This window comes from Marmota flaviventris, chromosome 6 (assembly GCF_047511675.1).
Source record: "Marmota flaviventris isolate mMarFla1 chromosome 6, mMarFla1.hap1, whole genome shotgun sequence".
Taxonomy (NCBI): domain Eukaryota; kingdom Metazoa; phylum Chordata; class Mammalia; order Rodentia; family Sciuridae; genus Marmota; species Marmota flaviventris.
This window is the reverse complement of record NC_092503.1, coordinates 36,731,329-36,752,060: the sequence shown is the minus strand read 5'-3', so window position 1 is coordinate 36,752,060 and position 20,732 is coordinate 36,731,329. Positions and strand designations below refer to the sequence as shown.

The 20,732-nt window shown below is 35.3% G+C and overlaps 1 protein-coding gene across 1 annotated transcript in view; it reads left to right on the top strand.

Annotated features, from left to right (window-relative positions):
* Rspo3 (R-spondin 3) overlaps positions 1 to 20,732 on the top strand; it is a 78,024-nt gene that overhangs the window by 13,156 nt on the left and 44,136 nt on the right. The window contains exons 2-3 of the mRNA XM_027947406.2: positions 16,766 to 16,957; positions 18,687 to 18,833. Of these exons, the coding sequence (XP_027803207.1) occupies positions 16,766 to 16,957; positions 18,687 to 18,833 (339 nt within the window). The remainder of the gene's footprint in view (positions 1 to 16,765; positions 16,958 to 18,686; positions 18,834 to 20,732) is intronic.

Sequence of the window (20,732 nt, the reverse complement as noted above, 5' to 3'; positions counted from 1 at the left end):
GAATTCCAGTAAGAGGAGCTCCAAACCATTTCAGGCCACCACTACCATCTTCAAACATCCATGTGGACACCCAATGGGCAGTCCAGGAATTCATTTAAAACTGTCTATGTCTGAATTTAATATATTACTCATGCTATAAATGGATGTTTGCAATCCCAGAAACCTTCATGTAAAAATTTTTAGCCAAGCTACTTAATTCATAGACTGTTGGGCAGAAGCACTATATTCATGAGATAAGAGCATGTTTCAAATGAAAATTGCCAAGATTTTCCAGTGCAGGATATTTTCTTCATCCTTTCTAGCCCAAACTTACTTCCTCATCCACTCCCTAAATTCTCAACTACTGCTAAGATGAATTGAACAGTTTTAATTTTAGAATCCAAAGAAAAAATAAACACACAGACAGCTGAGTTAATTTATAAAACACTGCTGCATTTATCTGAGCATTTATCTTGGCAGATTTCAGTTCTCTCCCCAGTGTACAACTCTTGTATGCTGACTGCACTTAGCACTCAAAGAAGGAACAAGTCATTTCTATGTATTAAACACTTTGAGAGCCATCGCACAGAATAAGTTTGATGTTTCTTCACACTTTTGGTACAAGTTTTCTTTTTTTATTGATAATTTATTCACCGAGTCTCTGAAACTTGCATAATACCCTTTCTTTAAACCTGAAGCAAAGAGAGTCATTTTTACAAGAGCAATAAACTAAAGTGGCTGTTCAAATACTTTACTTGAATTGCACTGCACACTGAAGTACCTTTTTTGTTAATACAAACCTTTCATATTCTAACAGGCAGCTCCCTGAAATTCTAGGGCTGCTTAAAATTATATGACCAGAACCCCCGCCCCCCACCGCCCCTCCCACATACACCAGCCCTCTACTTCTGGGAGTAGGCCAGCAAATTTGCAGGATTCATTCTGACAACTGTTCTGGTGTAAATATTTAGAGAAACCCTTTCCATTAGAGATTAAACAAAGTGTAAGTAACTGTTTCTAAATGATAGATCTTATTAATGTTTGCAACAGCAGACCTTATGCTATCTGAGGCATAGACTTTGATACTGTACACTGGAGAAAAGATTAAAGGCAAAATAATTAAGACAGAAATTAGAATGGACTTATATAATTTGAATGGCAAAGTGTACAGAATGTAGAGAAAATGAATTCATTTATATTTAAAATAGGAAAACAGTAATTACTTGTGTTTAAAAGAGGGTGGGGTCAATTACAAATATTCTTATCACTCTGCAAGTTCAAATGCAGTCCTTATCTATTTTTCCATATGATCACCAAAGTAAAATCAATCACATATCTGAGATCTGATCTAAGTCCTGGTTTGTGTATTATTTAAGAACTATTAAAAGACACAATTATTAAGCTCTAATGTTGATATCAAATATCACTTGTTAAAACAATGTGGCGTCCTAGGCCTTGGGAAGTAAAAGCTTACCAATGTTCCCTTTCTATGTTTCCCATTTGCACAGCATTTTCAAGTGTTTATTATATAGAGTCATCCCTTCGTATCCACAGGGGATTGGTTCCAGGTCCCATCTCAGATGACACAATCCTCAAATGCTCAGATCCCTTATGTAGTATGGCATCACATTTCCATTTAACCTACTCACAGCCAACTGTATACTTAAATCATCTGTAGGTTACTTATACCTAATACTATGTAAATGTCATGTAAATAGTTATGCTATGGTTTTAGGGGAAAAACAAGTTTAGTACAACCACAAATTTAAAAACGTATATGTTTTTAAAAAAATGTATATGTTTTTAAATTTGTGTTTGTACTAAACTTGTTGAAGGCATGGATGTAGAACCCATGGATATAAAGAGCCAACTATACTAGGGGAAAACAGCAAAGCAATTTAAAGTGGCAGAAACTTCACTAACTGCATTTTATATTAATTCTACAATATTAACGATTCCTGGGATACCTGACTGGAAAAGGTATATATCCTTTACACAAGTTATTTTCTCCTTCCCTTGATGATCTAAGGCTACACAAAAGTATTAACAGTTATAAATTTATTTATTTATTTATTTATTTATTTATTTATTTATTTATTAGTAGTTGGGATTGAACTCAGGGGTGCTTTACCACTAAGCTAAGTCCCAGTCCTTTTTCGGGGGCGGAGGCAGGGGAATCTATCTAAGTTGCTGAGGCTGGCCTCAAATTTGTGATACTCTTGCTTTAGCCTCCCGAGTCACTGGGATTGTAGGCATTTGTCATAGCACCAGGCAAAAGCTATGAATTTTAATTCGACTTACTTGTTGACAGATCAAAATCTAAGATCCCTCATTGGTATCTATGGTGTTTTCTTCTTTATGAAGTAAGTTTTCTTTTTTAAACTTTGCATTAAGATTTAGGTTTTTTTTTTTCCTTTAAGAAAGCATTTTAGAAAAAAAAAAATAAAGCTGCTATGAAACACCTCAGTGGGATTTTACTCCTTGTTTTACCTCAGACATACCCAATATAATTCACTACTGAGTTTCCAATTGATTCCCACTCACATCCTGTATATATCATGATTCAACAAAGAAAACACTAAAGAGTGACCTTTGGGATAGAATGGAAATTTCATAAACTTCATTGCAGGAGACTCACATATTTTGAACTACCTTCTTGAGTTTAGACTATTGTGAGAGAAATCACACGTTAGAAGCCAGGGAGATTGATTTCTAGTTTATACCCTGCTGTGCACTTGAGGCAAACCATTTAGTCTGTGATTCTGTTGCATCCACTATCAAGTGGCAGGCCCACTCTTTAATTTATCTGAAGGCAGGAAAGTGACCTTGAGGTCCCTCCACCAGTAAGATCAACAGACTTTCTCTTTTCCTTCTTCGAACATGCTCTACCTTAAGTTGTCTGTCAAAACTTCAAGAATGTGGAGTTAGAGCTTGAGATCAAACATGTAAGTTTCCTTTGGTAGTTTCTCAGAATATTTAGACCATATTTAAGAAGCTAACAAGTGAAAAAGAAATCTTGTTGGGGGAAGAATTTGGGAAAAGAAATGGCAATTGAACTTAGGCCTGACTAAAACACCATAAATTTGTTAATTCATTGAACAGCTATTTTTATGTTATGGGATTATAAAAGTGAGAAAAAAAAAACCTGGAATCTGCCCATGTGACATTGCACAGTAGTTAAAATAGAAAAGATGAAGCCATAATTAAAAAGCAATATTTGGCTAAAGATAAATTAGAACACTTACATACGTTTTCTAAGCTATCAATACTTCCCTGTTAGATTTGTTCAAATAGAATTAGATATTCATTAAATAATTTACTATGAATCTAATTCATACTCACATTTTTTTCCCCTCTGGAAAACAAGGATACTAGAGACCATTGTGGGCAGGAAGCTGGAAAGTGAACGGAAGATCAACAGAAAACACTGAAATTTATTAGGCCTCCCAGTATTTTCTTGTCAAAAGATTTATGACCAATGAACAGGAGTCATCACTTAGCATGACGTTTGTGACAATCATAGGAAGTATGCTATGCGTACTGTAAACGTAGTTGGCATTGTTAGGTAAAGCTTGTAATGGAGTGGCATAGTTTGGCTGAGTGAATTTCCATTTTTGGCACATTGATTAATTTCTATAGCTGAACTTTCACACTAGTTCATTAACTGGAATTAGTTTTACCAAACAAACACTAAAATATTGTATGTTTAAAAATAGTGCATTTTTGTTCATCTCTCTGCCGCATTTCTCAAACCTTTTATGGTAACCCTTGACCACTACAGTCCAATCCACTTAAAGAATCAGTTTGGCAAACATATGTCAACAAGTTATTTGGATTTCTTTTGTTAGTTATTTGGATTTCTTTTGTTAGTCCGTTGAGGATCTTTTCTAACATTAGTTGAGAACTTAGAAGATGTCAGTGGCCCAAAATCCAGTGTCTTGAAAATAAGTTGATTCAATTTTTTTTTTTTTTTTTTTTTTTGGTATGTCATCACCAACTTGTGAAGGGATTTTTAGTAAAGAGAGGCAACCATTAGCAGTTTTTACAAGTGTTATTTCGAGTAACCCTCACAACAATTACTGTGATATATTGTTAGCCCTTTATTTTATACTTGAAGAAAATGGCTGAAAAGGGTTAAGGAACACATCAAAATGATATGACATTGATAGAATGGTAGACCTAAAACCTACACCCAGATCTTCTGACCGAACACAGAGCCCTTTCTGTGACACTACTTTTCACTCAGTCTGTGAAAGAAAATGCCTACAGGGTGTTTACATGAAGGAGATTTCTCTCTCTGCAGTAGAGATGGAACTATTACCTCATTGGACAAAAAGTGAGGTTGAGAGAAGGAGTAAACAAACTGTGCTAATTGACAGAGTAGTTATTTGGGAAGAGCAATGAGCTTTTAAACTGTTTTTAAAGCAGAAGCTCAATACGATCATCATTTGTTCCTAAAAGGCTCATCTGGTTGCTAAATGTTAAAGTACTAGTAGTAGTATAAGTAGATAGATATGAACTCTATTCAAAAAGGAGATAAAATCCATGGGAAAGGTTGATGGCAGATGGGGCTGAAGAGGGATTCTAGATTTTTGGCTTAATCAACTGGATGGTGCCATTTTTCTGAAACAAAATATTATGGAATACACTATAAATAGCAGCACTTATTTAAGATATACAATATGTTTTAATAGCTAGGAAGAGTTTTGGAAATGATGTCTGCAGCCTAAGCCCCTTGGATTATTAAAGCCAAACAAGAGAGGCCAAAGAGGTAAGTAACTTGGTTGATGTCACATTGCATCAGAGCCAAGAGTAGAAAAGAGTCTGTGGCCATTGTGTCTCACGTAAGGCCACACAGCAAATGGTTCCCAAAACAGACATTCCTGAGAAGTGTTCTGTGGGTTTTTTGGCAATCTGATTCTATGTTTGTTTAATTAATGAGTTTTTCAAAAAAAAATTATCTGTTCATTGGCTAAGGATTTATTTCACAATCTCTTTATTTCCTTACTGCAAGAGTTGTCAAGCCTTAAAAAGTTCCAGTAACCTGTTGTCCTAATAACCTCAGATGACTCATGAAAGGGCACCATTTTAAAAAACAAGCCAATTGTGTTGCTCTCATCAAATACCATTATTAGTTTTCTCTTCTTACTATTCTTAGGAAAAAGGGAGCTTCAGATCTGGCTCCAAGTAGTTACATAAAGTATCATTATGTCCATTATTAACAATAATCAATATAGTTTATATCAATATAGTTTTGTGCAGTATAGAGAGACATTCTCATTGTTCTCTTATTTAATTTTTTCAACACCTCTTTGAAATGAATAGAGTAACTTTTACTGTCATCATTTTATAGTTAAAGCTCTACGATATTATGTCATTTGTGTAGCATCAAAGACTAGTGGGTGGCAGAATACCCCCCTACAAGTCCTGGTAGGATGATATTTGTTTTGTTTTTCTATAAAGTCCGTGGTCTTTCCTGCACTGCCACAATCCACATGTATTTCCACTGAAGTGTCTATTGTTAGTAGAATTTCTTTGGATTTGACTGTGAAGGCTTGAAGGTTAGGGAAACTCTTTGTTGTGGATGAGAGTCTTACTGGCTGACAGCTGAGTTGGCAAATTCTTAAGGACCTGTCCCATTTCAGTTCCCCTGGAGCTCATCATGGGGAGGAAGTGAGGAGGCAAGAGCACCCAGCACTGTCGGACCAGCTGTTCTAAGGAAGAAGTGTTCCCTGTGGAACTAGAACTTCCTAAGAGGTTGAGTGTCTATATAAGGGGAATTTTTTAAAATAAATTATATGGATGTCTCCCAAATATCAGGATATTTGTTATTATAGACACAATCAAGTAGATGATTCTGGGGAATCAGTTTGAAGTAGATCCCTCCAAAGCTTTATAATTTTACCATATGAGCACTAATTAACTTCGGGTTCATATCTGAAAGCTGATAGGGTTAAGAAAGAGCAAGTTCCATGATTATATTCCCCATCCTCCCAAATATTATTTATGTATTCCTATCTAAAGAGTTTTATTCATAACACGTCACCTCTTTTCCCCTTTTCCTTTATATAAGTTCCTCTTTTCCCTTAAAGTCCCATAAACTATTCCTAATTGCTCTCTATAGTTTTCACATAACCATTGGTAATTGCTCCTACTTAAAAAAACAAACAAACAAAAATCTGTTTTATTAAATTTCTTGTCTATATATTTATGGTCTTTGGAATTTCAAAAGATTATTTTACTAACTCCATTGTAGGCTTCTTGAGTCAGAAACAATGTTTTGTTTCTCAGTATAATCAATCCCTAGAAGATTGCCTCCAGCAATCACTTTTTTATGAAGATGGTGATGATATGATGCTGAACGTGTGGTATTTATGTCACATGCATCAAATTCAAGTGGAGTGCTCCTTATAAGTATAGCTAAGTCTGCCATCTCCATTCCCAAATCAACATTCTTGGGAGTGGAACCTATGTGTGTGCATTTTGAATAAGTACTACAGGTCCTTCTTCCTTGCAGTGAAGTTCTGTAGCCACAAGCACAGACCTTTGGTCCTCTGCACTGTACTAGTAGCATTTCTATGTCACGTCTTTCAGTCTGTTTAAGTACATGTTTGTTTTCAGTAAGTTGCCAGAGTTCCTAAGACTTCTTACCCAGAATGTTGTGTGAGGTCACCAGGGATTCCCATTACAGTTTATATCTGTGGTCCTTGGAAAGTAGCTTCTTTCTCAGACTGTGAGTTTCTGGCTCTCCAAGTTATCAAATCTCCTATTGTACAAAGAAGCATCAGCACTTGCCCTCTTTCCAGTTTTCTTACTGAGTGGTTTCTCAGACTTATTATTGGTAAATCTGCCAGCTACCTTGAATATGGATGGAGGTAACACAGGATGTAGTTAATGCCTCTTGAGTAAAACGAAATTTCCTATACCTATTGATTTTGAATGCATATCTGTAAAGATGCTGGTGCTTTACAGAGTCTTCCTGGATCCACTTATTAATCCTCTATATTACCTAGATGCTCCCATGTTCGAAATGGGAAAGTCTTGCTTCAAAGAGGCTAAGCAACTTTTGTCTAAATAAATAAGCAGACTGTGAACACCTTGAAACAAATCATTAGAGGTGTTCATCTTTGTATGTTTACTAGCTGATGGTGTCTGGATGTTGAACAATTTAATTTTTTTAAACTAGTAGCTGGAAGAAGAGATAAACGTTGGCAATTTAACTAGATAAGTCTCAAAACTTGGATTCAAAACAGACTGTGCAAGAGTCCAGAGCCAGTGCCTCACCACCCTGTCCCTGTGCTCCTTTGAGAAGTGTGCAGGGCTCATTTCTGAACGAGGTGGCAGTGCAGCAAGCTGTGCACATATCATAAAAATTCATCAGACCCACAAAGGTGCATGTGTATTTCTCTTCTGTTAGTAATTTTATGAGAAAAAAATCACTATTTTCTCTGCTCAGGACTTTAGATGCAGCACATAAAGCTGGATTTTTTAAAACGGTATACCAACTATTTGTACATCTTCTTGTGCCTGTTAAAATACCGCAAGGCTTCTCCTGCTGTTTGCTTATGCTAAGGCTCCAGCCATCAGATATGCTACTTTAACATGCTATGTGGCAGGAAGATCCAAGTTTATTCACAATAAAACAAAGCAGAGTTTGTTTTTTAGCACAAACTGAAGTTTGTTTCACTTAAGAATGTGAAGTTAGTAGTTATGGACTCACCCACGCAGATTCATTACCATTAAACTATCACATTTTCTGTTTGTGTTGATTTCTAATTATTTCTCCCCTTAAAAAAAAAAAAAGGAATGGCTCTTTTAGCCAGACCAGAGCACATAATGATTCCCACTGTTGGATCTGTCTCATGAAAAACGCTGTTATTACCACCCACTAACTCATCAACAGGTCCTGGCTCTCTACAGAACTGGGTCTCCATTACCCCTCTCCACCCCCTCTTGTCCTCTATTCACCTCCACTTGGGAACATGACCACTTGGAGAAGGAGAAGCTTTCCCTGCCTTAGCAACAGCTAGAGATGCTGATTCAGTACCTTACATTTTAACACGTAGCAGAGTGCATTAACTTTATGATAGAGTTTCTATTTGTGGTTTGGGGGGGTACTTTATTTTTGATCCTGCAAAAGTTTTGTTCAGTCTTTATAGCAGTATCAACTATAGCTGCCTGGTTGGTTACAGGAAAACTAATTTGGGTTTTCACTACTTCTCAAGGGCCCATTTTGAAATTAGTCTGTGGATTATTAATTCATTTAATGAATAAAAGAACATAATGTTGAAATTGTTTTATTTAAAGATTATATTAAAAGTGAAAGCTATAACATTATTGCTCTATTATTGATATTTCATATGCATTGCTAATGGCAAGAGTTTAGAAAAATGCAAGAAAAGATGATGTGCAAGATTGTAATTTTTAAACTTTTTATCCTTTCTTTGTTCTCATGACTGCTTACATATTTCATAACTTTACCATTTCTCTTCCTCTATCCCACCCCTACATACCCTCCAATAAAAGAGCAGTGAAAATTTAAAACCCAGAGCAGACTAAAATTACTGCTGGTGGGAGATGGGGAGGGACAAAGGAGAAATGAACTATTCCCAAGAGCAAAGAGCATGTAGATGGATGCACAATCTCTTCAAAGGTTGGGATCTGAATGTAAATTCTCATGTTTGTTACTAATTAGAACATTCTCCTCTAATATAAAAATTAATAATAGAACATATTTTCATGGAATACAACATGCTGGTTCTGTTCTAAGACTCATGAAATTAACAAAAATTAAAGTGAATAACTGTATCAGGCCACATGGGTTCTTTTCCTTCCTTCTGAGATTTACTTAGAATTGCAGAGTGTAAATAGACTGAGACTCTTCACTTCCCTCTGGAAGAGCCTTTAGGATCAGGCTCTGCCCTTCTGTAACTTTATGTCATATCACTCACATCTCTACAGCCTCATGATTTCCTCATGATAGTGGTGATCCTCAGGCCTGGTTCTTTTCCACAGTCTTAAAAACCATTGCACTTGTTGGTTCTGCATCCATCTTCATCTTTTGTTTCTAGTCCTGATCCTACAGCATGTGATTAGGCAAAACAAAGCCCTTGCCCACCACATTCACATCTAGCTACCAAATATTCATCATATCTTAGATTTCAGGAATTCTACAGCTAACATCATTTACTAGGCATTTTTGCAATATTTTGAGCTGACTTGATTCAAGTAAAAAGAAAAGATAATTGCTATTTAATGTTAGGTTTGTCTTATTTCTGTGGTTTTATCTTAAAGTATTTATAGAATACAAATATTAGACTCCTTTAGGAAATTATTATTTAGTAAGTGAAAAGGAAAGGTTTACCAAGTTCTCAAAGAAATCACTTCCATTATAAACAATGTGTTTCCCCACATAATAATGGTGGAGCACCAACTGGACTGTATTCAGCAGCTGTTGAGTATGTTCCTCTCTAAGACTTAGGAATTGTAAGTTTCACTGGTGTAAGAACAAAATTTCAGATTAGAGATTGATTCAGTGGGACTAAAACATACAGCACAAACTATTATCCTGTTATAGTTCAATTAAAGTCTATACTATTGACTTTGATAAAAGGCCAAATAATATGCATAGGTGTATGTGTGCATGAGTGTGCATGAGCATGTCTGTTATGTATATGCTTCCATATCACATATATACAAACACATATGCATATATATGTCATGTAAATAATAGGTGAATTTTAATTCATTTAAAGATTAAGATATTGGTTTATTAAACCATTAAACCATCAAGCAATAAACAGTATTTCAAAAATAGCAAGATGTATATACGTTTAAATGTATAAACATATATCTCTTTCAAAAATTATTAATAGATAATAACTATGGAGGACTATGACTAAACCTCGATTCATGCAGTTTCATAGCTTGGGAATGCCAAAAGAGGACTGAATCCCAAAAAGTAATTATATTTATTCAGAAGACTCTTGTACATATCTTTCTTTCTATACTTAACTTCGCCTAATTGTTTAAATGGCTCTGGAGACCTGTCCATTGTCAGTTCTACTTTGAAAGCTTTTGAACTTATAAATAACTTTTTAAAAATTGATTTTCAATATTTTCTTATTTGACACAACAGAATCTGAAGGGGACTGCCAAGTAATTCAAATTTTTAACATAAGATTTTTCTAAAAGTGGATGTTGCCAAGCATTCCATAAGGACCATGAAACATCTCGACTGTAGCATTACACTAAACTTAAATATGGTTCAGTAACAATCAAGTTCTCAGATATGGTAGAAATGTGTTGTTCTAACTTGGGCAAGAAAATAATTCCCACATTTTCTCTAGGTCAATGGATTATTCAACTAAATGACCTTTAGAAAATTTTCATAATTTCATTTTGAATGATTTATTTCATAATTAAACATCTTCAAATTGTATGTGACTTGGAACTTGATTCTTTTACCAGAAGTCTATAGGCACAGCCCACATAAAATAAATTATTATAGATACTTTCTCTTAAGTATTTATTGACTTAGCATCTTTATTATTTTTAAAAAGCACAGATACCATATTTTACCACGTAATCATCACAGATTTTATACCAAATATTTTTGCAAAAAAGTGGAGTGCAACCATTATAGTAAACTTTTAAAATTTTGCTAGTATTGCTAAAATCATTTATTACTAAACTCTCCTTGGTACAGATTAAGGTGCACAGAATACTTGTGACTATATATTAAAACCAAATAGTCCAAATCATTTCTTCATGACAGTTTACTGAACATTTTTCTGCTCTGGGGGGGATAAAAAAGCTAATACGTTAGTAGTCATTGATTTGTGCATTATAATCAAAATAGTACACTTAAGAAAATTCACTTCTGTGCTGCAAAGTATGGACTTAGAAAATTTAACCTTTTGTATTAGAAGATTCTATACCGCTATTGCTATTATTGGTTTCCTTATCTGACAAACTAGCTGTGTCAGCTTTCAGAAATATACTGACAATGCATGAGTGCTGAGAGCTCTAGGCTTAAGCTTCCAAGAAGACAAAGCACTTCCATAGGCCACTGGTGAATTCATTGCTGCTATCTTTGCCTTTTAAGCCATGTGTTGAACAGAAATGTGCCATGGGACAATACCGTGATGCAAAGTTAAAGACCAATTTTTGGACTGATATAACAACTCTGGTGAAATACAGTAGCTTATTTTTTTCTAATTTTTAAATTTGTTGTTGTTGTTGTTGTAGATGGGCATGATACCTTTATTTTATTCAAACCCAGTGTCTCACACTTGAGAGGCAAGCACTCTGTCACCGACTTACCACCTCAGCCCTATTTTTTTCTATTTATTGCCTTCATTCATTAAAGATAGAGTGTCTCTGGTTTCAATATCCAGTAAAATAATAATAATAATAATAATAATAATTATTATTATTATTATTATTTATCAAGGACCTATTCAATAAATAGCCACTCTGTGTAGAAACTGGGAATCATCAGGAAACTTAACAGAAAATTATCAAAGCAATCATATTCCTGCCCTCAAGAAACTTATGTTCAATGTGAAGATCCTTGTAAAAGGAGAAGACCTGGAGAAAAGGACAAATGTAAAATATAACTGTGGAATTCCATTGCTATCTTTTCCCTACCCTGACTCATAAGGCTCCTGCACACAGGAAAGAAATTAGTAAATGTGAAAACAAGAATTCTTTCAGAAGACTTTGTATAAGTTTTATGCTGTTTTTGGTTTAAAATAACTTTTATCACATTTGTTATTATTAATTTTTAATTATATAAATTATGAAATCAATAAACCACTTCTTTATTTAGAACTTCCTTTGAATTCAATCAAACCTGTCTTATAAGCCTAAATTTTATCAAATTTGGTATTTTTTAAATTCTTTAGCCACAAATAAAATACCATCAGAGGTAACTGGCAGCATAAAATAATGGATTATTCCACATAGAAATATACAATAGATTTTCATTTTCAGTTGAGCTTTAGAAGGGCATTAGAGTAAGGCAAATCTTAGGAGCTTGCACTTAAATTATTAAAGAAGGAGAACTTAGTTTTCAATATTGTAATTGGTTTGATATATCATAAACACTGAAAATTAGTAACATGGTATATTTACCAAATGCCCTGGTACCCTCTAAAATTTTATGTTCTGGGGCTGGGGGTGTAGCTCAATGGTGGAATGCTTGCCTAACATGCATGAGGCTCTAGGTTCAATTCTCAGCATCAAACAACAAAACTGAAAACACTTGATGCTCTGAATATCACAGTTGAATTAACTCTCATGCCAATAGTAAGTTCCTTAGGAACTGTTTCATGAGTTATTTATCACAAGTTGAAGGTTATCAAGGAGATAGTAGGAAGGCTTGTTTAAAAGCTAGAGAAACTGAAGTCATTTAACTCAGGAGTGTTGACAATTCAGACACTGCAAATAGTTTTTAAATTATGCATTAATATATACCCTTTTCATACACTTAACCCTCATAAATAGGCTGAGAAAAGATATTTACCTCTTTCTTAACTTTAAGAAAGGCATGCTAATTTTACTATGTAAAATCTTAAGATCCCAATTTAAATTTCCTGTGAATTTTTCCATTTCCCACTCATATCTATCCCTGTTGCACATCTGAAGTTTATTTGTATTTAGAGAAATAAGTACCAGATATCAAAGATATGTGTTTTAGCCCTTGATCTAAACTCAATATTAATTCAGTGATTTGTAGTATTTCTTTTTTTTTTTTAAGAGAGAGAGAGAGAGAGAAAGAGAGAGAGAACTTTTAATATTTATTTTTTAGTTTTCGGCGGACACAACATCTTTGTTTGTATGCGGTGCTGAGGACTGAACCCGGGCCAGACGCATGCCAGGCGAGTGCGCTACCGCTTGAGCCACATCCCCAGCCCCGGATTTGTAGTATTTCTTTGAGTCCTATTTTAGGGTTTAAAAATAAGTAATTATGATAGCTCCAACTTACTTATATACATCATAGGACAGTTGCCACAGTTAACTTAGTTTTTTAATGAGATGCTTTTTTTGAAATTGGTATAGAAATGTAAAGTATTATTAAAATCTGTTTATAATACGTCTTTTCTCTTACCAAATGCTGTTTATTTGGAATTGTCTTTTTTTTTCCTACCATTTATCAATGTTCTCCACTTTCAGAACATCTTTAATTAAATAGCCAACACCAGACACTCCCATGTATGTCTCCAGTAACCACCCCAAAGTAAGCTCCATTCCTGAAAATTAGTGACTTTAAATGATATTTATATTTTCTGACCTCTTTATTCTACACATTGTGTCCTAATCCTCCCCATGCAGGCTTTATTCACCTGGTAGTTCCTCCCCTCTCTATTCACTGGTGAGAACTAGAAGCTTCCCAAATCCCCTTTCTTGTTCAGGCCACATTTATTTGGTTGCCATATTTGAATGATTCTATCTCCTAAATATCCTTAGAACATACATGCATCCCTTTCTCACCATATTATACTGTTTCAGCCATATAAGCTACTGTCTGTCTTTTACCCTGAACACTACATTATTCATATCCCAGTTTCCAGGACTCCCATGCTACTAGGAGAATTCCTTTGAACAGAAAACTGATGTATCACCCATTGGATTGAAACCCCTATGTCTACAGGATAATTTCTTTGGCACAGCCAACAAAGCATTCCATAATTTAGATCTACTCTCTACCAATCTTTCTGATAGTCCTCATTTTTCCATAACCCACTACTTATGCACCACTTGGATTGAACTCATGCCAGTCTCCTCAGTTTGGGTGGTGTTTCCTCCCCTGGCCCCACAGGACCATTTATGTACTGGTAAACTCCAACTCACTTTCTAAAATTGAGTTCAAGCATTAGATATTCCATGAAATCTCCCCTTGCTTTCCACTACCAAGATCTACATTGCTTATATAAAATACAGTAGAAAAATATTGCTTGGGAAAAGAAATTTACAAATAAAAATGAAGTTATTATTAGAATAGGAATTATGAAGAGGCACAACAAAGTAAAATTCTATTTTCCATTTTAGGATCACAAGATTTTATGGCTGAAAAAGCTGTTACAGTCAATCCAGACCAAAGTTTTCTGTGGTTTCCATATAAAAAGTAAAAGCTCTTGACTTAAGATGAAGTTTGGGAAATTTGTATCTAGTTGTGTAATACAGACTGTATAATTTGAGTGATCCTTATACAGCATTCAAGAAAGCAGTCACTACAGAATTCAACCATAAAAAAAATAGGATCATAGAATCTGGACTTCATAATCTCAATTTCTCTTATGTCCACAGCCAGCATTGAAGCTTTTTTGAAGAAATAAAGTTTGCCTTCATTTCATATTCAAAGTTCACTGCCCCGATTGAAAGTTCACTGACAAGAAATAAACAAAATTTCCTGGCAAGTTGGGACAACTGGGTCTTCCTTGATTTTTCAAAAGTATTTTTTCAAAAACCTTTGTCTTCATAGGCAAAATATTAAAAAGACAGGTGAAAAGATTTATTGTAGCACAGTGTCAACTGTGGTACATTTCATCAGTAAAAGGCTCAGTAAAAAAAGAGAATTGAGTGAAGTATTTTCAACATACCTCATAATTTCAATGGATACTGGTTTCAATCATGAGACCCATACAGAGCTCCTCCTAAGAACTTTCCAAACACCCCAAACCCAATTATTTTTTTAAACTGAAATTTATTTTAAGGAATCCCAGTATTTGAGGTTTTGATATGTAAACCATGCTGATACTGACAACTGATCTATTTAAATTTATACTATAATTGACAAACGTTTCAAGATATATAGATTTGCAAATGTGTTTTCTTTTAAGCAGCTGCATTTCAGAAATAAGGACATGCTGGCATGGACCAACCTGATCCATCTTCCCCTGAACCCAGAGCCACTTAGTGGCCTGGGAACTTGAGGCAATTCTATTTCAAGTGAAGTCCACTTTTCCATAAGCAATTCTTTTCGAAGAAGGGTTGCAGGTTTTTACTGACACCTCTCATTTCTTGAAATGAATTCTGATATATTCTGAACATAGAGCTCTCTTGACCCTTTCCTTTCTTAGGGTGTTTCCCTGCTTAAAATATGTACACATTTTCTGTAAGTCTCCAACGCTGAGTTACTGGCATGAAAAATGACCCTGTTACTTGGAAAACAGTTTTCACTTACAGGTCCCCGGGGCCCTATAATGTCTAAACCTCCTGTGCCACTTTATATGATTGCCCCACCCTGCAGAAGAGCATAGACAGGAAAAGCAGACTTCCCTCCCCCCCCCCCCCCACATTTCCTCAGTTTATTTACAAAACGTCTTGGAATAAGAATGAGCTGTTTGTGGTTCCTGTGGCTGATTCCAGGATGGCTTCTTACAGACAGAGGATGCTGGTCAACCAAATGACCTCTGTGTAGCTCACCCATGCACCCCTATGTAAGGCTCTTTGATCTTATGGGTACCCCTACTAGGTAACTCTGAAGGTAAGAAAGAACTTAGTAACCAAATATCACTGAATACAGTCTAACAACAGCATGGCCTATCAGAGCTATACCTTCCTTTTCCAACAAAGGAAGTCAGAAATATGTGGAGATACCTTCAATTCCTGTTCATCAACCTTTGTTTCTCAAAGGAACATTTTTTTTCCCTTCTAGCATTCTGAAATGAAAAAAAAAAATGCTATTCATCTTATATTTGAATAGAGAATATTTTAGCAGGGGAAATCATCCCAAACCCTGGTCACAAGGAAGACACCCCTTAGGCAGCAGTTTCTACCACATCACACACAGTTAATAGTCATAAGAAGGTTAAAGTGGGGATGACCTGAGGTAAACATCAATCTCCCCAGATGTGTATTCATATTTTCTCTAAATTGATAATTGACACTCTTACATGAGTGATTCTTTGAAACCTGGGAATACGTGTAGCCATATCCTTAGGACAGACTCGTCTATCCTCAGCATATAATATTTTTACTTCAGTAAGCAAAAAACGAGGGCACAGAAATTGTAAGACTGTCCCAAATATACAATACTGAGAATAAATTACCATAAGCACTTGCATATGGCCCTCATGGAAATACTAGTAATATTAAATTTACAGCATTGTATCAATTTGTGTTGGCAATTATTAAACCCACTTGAGAAGAAATATTTCAAGAAAGCGTTGGAGGGTGTTGAGTAGCTAACATAGTTTCAGAATCAATTTGCACTGAATCAAAGAGTAAAATTGTGTTCTCTAATATACCATAGTTGGAAATAAATATCTTAGAACTTAGTATCCTTTCTCAAACCCTAGTGTGTGTAATTATATTACTGAAGAAATTAAAGATATGTGCTTATCACCTACCACATAAATGAAAAACTAAAGCCATGTGTATTAATTTCAATTCACATGTGAGCATAAAATTGCCAGTCCCTAATTTCCAGAGAAGCTAATTCAGTAAGGATATTTTACATATAGTCCCTAATTTCCCAAGGAACTAATTAGTAAGGGTATTTTGCATATGTATTCTACAGATTGTTCAAGCCAAATGCATTGCTATTTTTCAAATGCACAAATTTTATGAACTTTGAAATTAAAGGCAACATATGTGTTAAAAGGAAATATCATATCACACTGAAAAAAAAAGGTCGGAAAAAAATTCTGCCTCATTCAACCATTACCACCAAATTGAAAGCTAGTGAAAGAAATGTAAACACTACCAGAAAATGTCATGCAACTTCTATGTTTATAAGTTAACCTTTGTTTTTGTCTTTCTTCATTTGTCTCCCCAGTGCATCCTAATGTCAGTCAAGGCTGCCAAGGAGGCTGTGCAACATGTTCAGATTACAATGGATGTTTGTCATGTAAGCCCAGACTATTTTTTGTTCTGGAAAGAATTGGCATGAAGCAGATAGGAGTGTGTCTCTCTTCATGTCCAAGTGGATATTATGGAACTCGATATCCAGATATAAATAAGTGTACAAGTAAGTGCCTACACAACATTATATTTTTATCTCATCCTTGGGGACTTTTTCAGATTGAAATCGCTTCTAATATATCTGTGATAGTGTTAAGTAAATAGTGTTTACCTGATGATTAGGCTAAACCATACTTAAATTTAGCAAGATAAAGCAAAAATCATGTGGTTTTCTTTTAATTGAAAAGCTAAGACTGAGAACATGTTTATTACTTATTGAACCTATGGAAAAGTACTGTAAGCATCAATATCATCTTAGTTCCCATGACCATCAAAAACTCCAAGTATTTAATTACTTGAATCATTGTAGCTTTTTAGGCTACCAAAGGATTTGAGTGTAGCAACTCAAACATTTATTTCATCCATTGGATATATTCTCTTCTGGACCCAGGGAGTCTGCACTCCACACTGAACCCAAGTGAACTTTCAAAACTGTAAATTAGGAAATACCATATAGCTCTCTATCTGTCCCTCCACGATCATCTCCTAGGACTCCCTCTCTACCATGTTGCACCAGCCTCAACTGGTCTCCTAACAAGGCCTTCCCACCTCCAGCCTTTGTAATTACTGTTGTATGCTGGCTCTTCTGGAAATTTGGAAAGATCTTTGCCTGCCTTTGCATGGCTAGCTCTCCCATTTCATCTGGGATTCTTCTCACATGTCAGAGCAGTGTTCCATGACCATCTTCCCAGAGAGGTATTCCATGACCATCTTATTCAAAATAATCAGCCTTTCCCTTTGTCAGTTATTTCCCAGTTCTTTTTCTTCCCTTTTCTTTTGTGGTTGTTTTGTTGTTTTTTTCAGAGTGCTTTTCACTGAAAAGTGAAATCAAACTGCCTGGTTTAGAAAACCAATTCACCTCTCTGGTTCTTAGCTAATTACCTAATCTTTTGAGCTTCAAGCACCTTATGTGTAAAATGGGAATCATCATAGGGACTTCCTTGTTGGGTTGTTTTAAAGTTTAACTAACTTAATATTATAAAATTCTTGTAATAATCCTGGCTTATAGGATTACTACAAGAAGGGTCAATTTGTTGTTTGTATTATATTTCCTCCTAGAATGCAAGCTTTGTGCAGTCTGAATCTTTTTTCTCATGTGAATTGCTATCAACCAATATCTAGAATAATCCCTGGCATATACTGCAAATCAAATATTTGTTGAGTGAATAAGAACAGTACAAGAGAGTATCCCAGTATAGTTTATAAAAGTTCTAATGAGACATCTTCACTATGATTTAATACAAATAGATACTTGTCCTGTAACCAGTTCTGGCAATATATATGTACAAGTTGAGTATCCCTTATCTGAGTTGCCTGGAACCAGAAGTGTTTCAGAATTTGAAGTTTTTTACATTTTAGAATATTTATGTAGTTTTTACTGGTTGAGCATCCCAAATTCAGACATTTGAAATCAGAAACATTTTGAGTGTCACATTGGTGTGGTGCTAAAAAAAAAAGTGTCCTATTTCAGAGCATTTGGGGTTTTAGACATTAGGAAAGGGAATACTCATCCTATATAATCAAAACATTTCATTAGGTAATTAGTACATGATATTAAATCAACAACTGATATACATCAACTAAATGACTATAGAGGAATCTTTAACTCATTTTAGCAAAATAAATTTGAACCCCAAGTGTGTGTTTGATACAAAATTGCCTGTGTATGGAAAAATGGTCCAACAATAGTTATGAAAAGATCATGAAAGCATATTTCTCTTTTTTTTCTTTTTCAGAGTGCAAGGCTGATTGTGATACGTGTTTCAACAAAAATTTCTGCACAAAGTGTAAAAGTGGATTTTACTTACACCTTGGAAAGTGCCTTGACAATTGCCCAGAAGGGTTGGAAGCCAACAACCATACCATGGAGTGCGTCAGTATTGGTGAGGAGGACTTCTGAAATTTAGAATGGATGAGAAACACCTCACATGATAGTCATTCTCCATGAAGGTGCTTCTCAAAGTCCAGTCTCACAAGAGCCTCAACAATTGTCTCTTAAGAGGCTCTCTCTATCCTTCTTTACAAAGATCCTATTCTAAAGATGCTCTCATAGCATTATCTAGCCTGTATCACAGTAACATTTTTCATCCAATGAGTGCTCCATTATTTCTTAAGGACTGTTTGTATGTTTCAACTATTCTGAACACTGTAGATTTATTTTGCATCATTACCTAATGAAGTTTTACTTAGAATTAGTCTCTGTATCTTGAAGTAATTAAAGCAATGATTTCACAAAACACCTAGGTCTAATCTCAACCAATAACCAAAGTTATTTTCCAAGGAGGGAATATTTTCTCTTGATAAGTCCATTAATGCTTCAATGTTCTACTTGCACAGGTATTCAGAAAGGAAAAAAAGAAATATTTTGGACTTACTCAAACTGACAAAAGGAGAGAGTCCCGGGATCTGATTAACTGCAGGCTGAGTTTTCTAGAGGGGAGGTCCCTGAGACAAGTTGTTTGTCTAAATAACAGATCACTGTCAGGCTATATTTTCCCTCTTTTCAATGTTGTGCAGCTACTTGAGCTATGATTTTGATGAACACTTGGGGAGCAGATGCTAAACCAAATGAGAAAACAGCATAGGAAAGCTCAAAATCCCCTGGGCAAGAACTGCAGGAACCTTTGATGCTGCACTGAGGTTGGCATGTGCACACAACAGCCCTCCTGATTCAGTACAAGATAGTCTCCAGGACAGCCCTGGGGCCACAGCACAGACCCTTCAGAATTTAAGTGTTGGAGCAGTAAATATAAGGTGGTGATTTAACCATTTCAGGATTTTATTTCTGAACAATGGTTTGGGTAGAATGAAACAAATAGATGATATTTTAAAGGTAACCTCAGAAGCATCTGGAAAATAACAGTCCTGAACCAGTTCATGACTCTTTATGATTAAGTTTTTTTCTTCTCAATAAAAACTCAGAAAAACAGCTTAGGAAAGGGTAAAAGGTACATGAGAAAGCACTTCAAGTTGATCTCTTTACAGGTCCTGAGGGCTGACGATTAGAGGTAATCAGTTCCAAACTTGGAATAAAAAAAAAAAAATGGGAACACGCTTGTGGAATATTCAAGGATAGAAATTCACGATGAATTACTGAGTTTGTGGGATTTATTTACCCAGAAAAAAGGACCCACATTGAAATTTTCTTAGTGATTGAAGGTGTAGCACTCTGTGTTCAGATGTTATTTATATTAAAGGCTTTCTTACCCGAAAGAGCATTTAACATTTGGTACTTTTGGGTTAGCCTTTAATGTTTCCTAGTTTTATGCTACCAGTAAAACTAGATTATTTTTTAACACAAATTTAGGAGGTTTATATTTTAAAATAGGTACTAGCAGTCTAAAGGCCACTTAACTTCATTTAGCTCATTTACTAGGTACAAAGGACCTAGGACACAATAGTAGTGCAAATCAGAGACTTTATTTCAGGGTTGACTCTTGTTTGTCCATAAGGGCTGTCTCCCATCAGGTGCCATCTGGCCTACCGGCGCCACACATATCACCTTGCCCCAGAATTTCAGGAAAGAAGATGACCTACTTCACCATGCAGAAGAATATGAAAGCCTATTCCCCTAACAACCATGAAAAATTGGACCCAGAGAGCTGAAATCTTAACCCCCAGGCCATATTGCATGTTGTCAGGGCTATACTTAGTACGTTAACCTTAGCTCCCCACTGGCTACCCAACAAAATATGTCTTTCCCTTTGCTAAAAATATAAAAACTGTATCTCTGGCTTCCTACCTAGATTTCAAATTGAGTGGAAAGGTCAAAATCAAAGAAA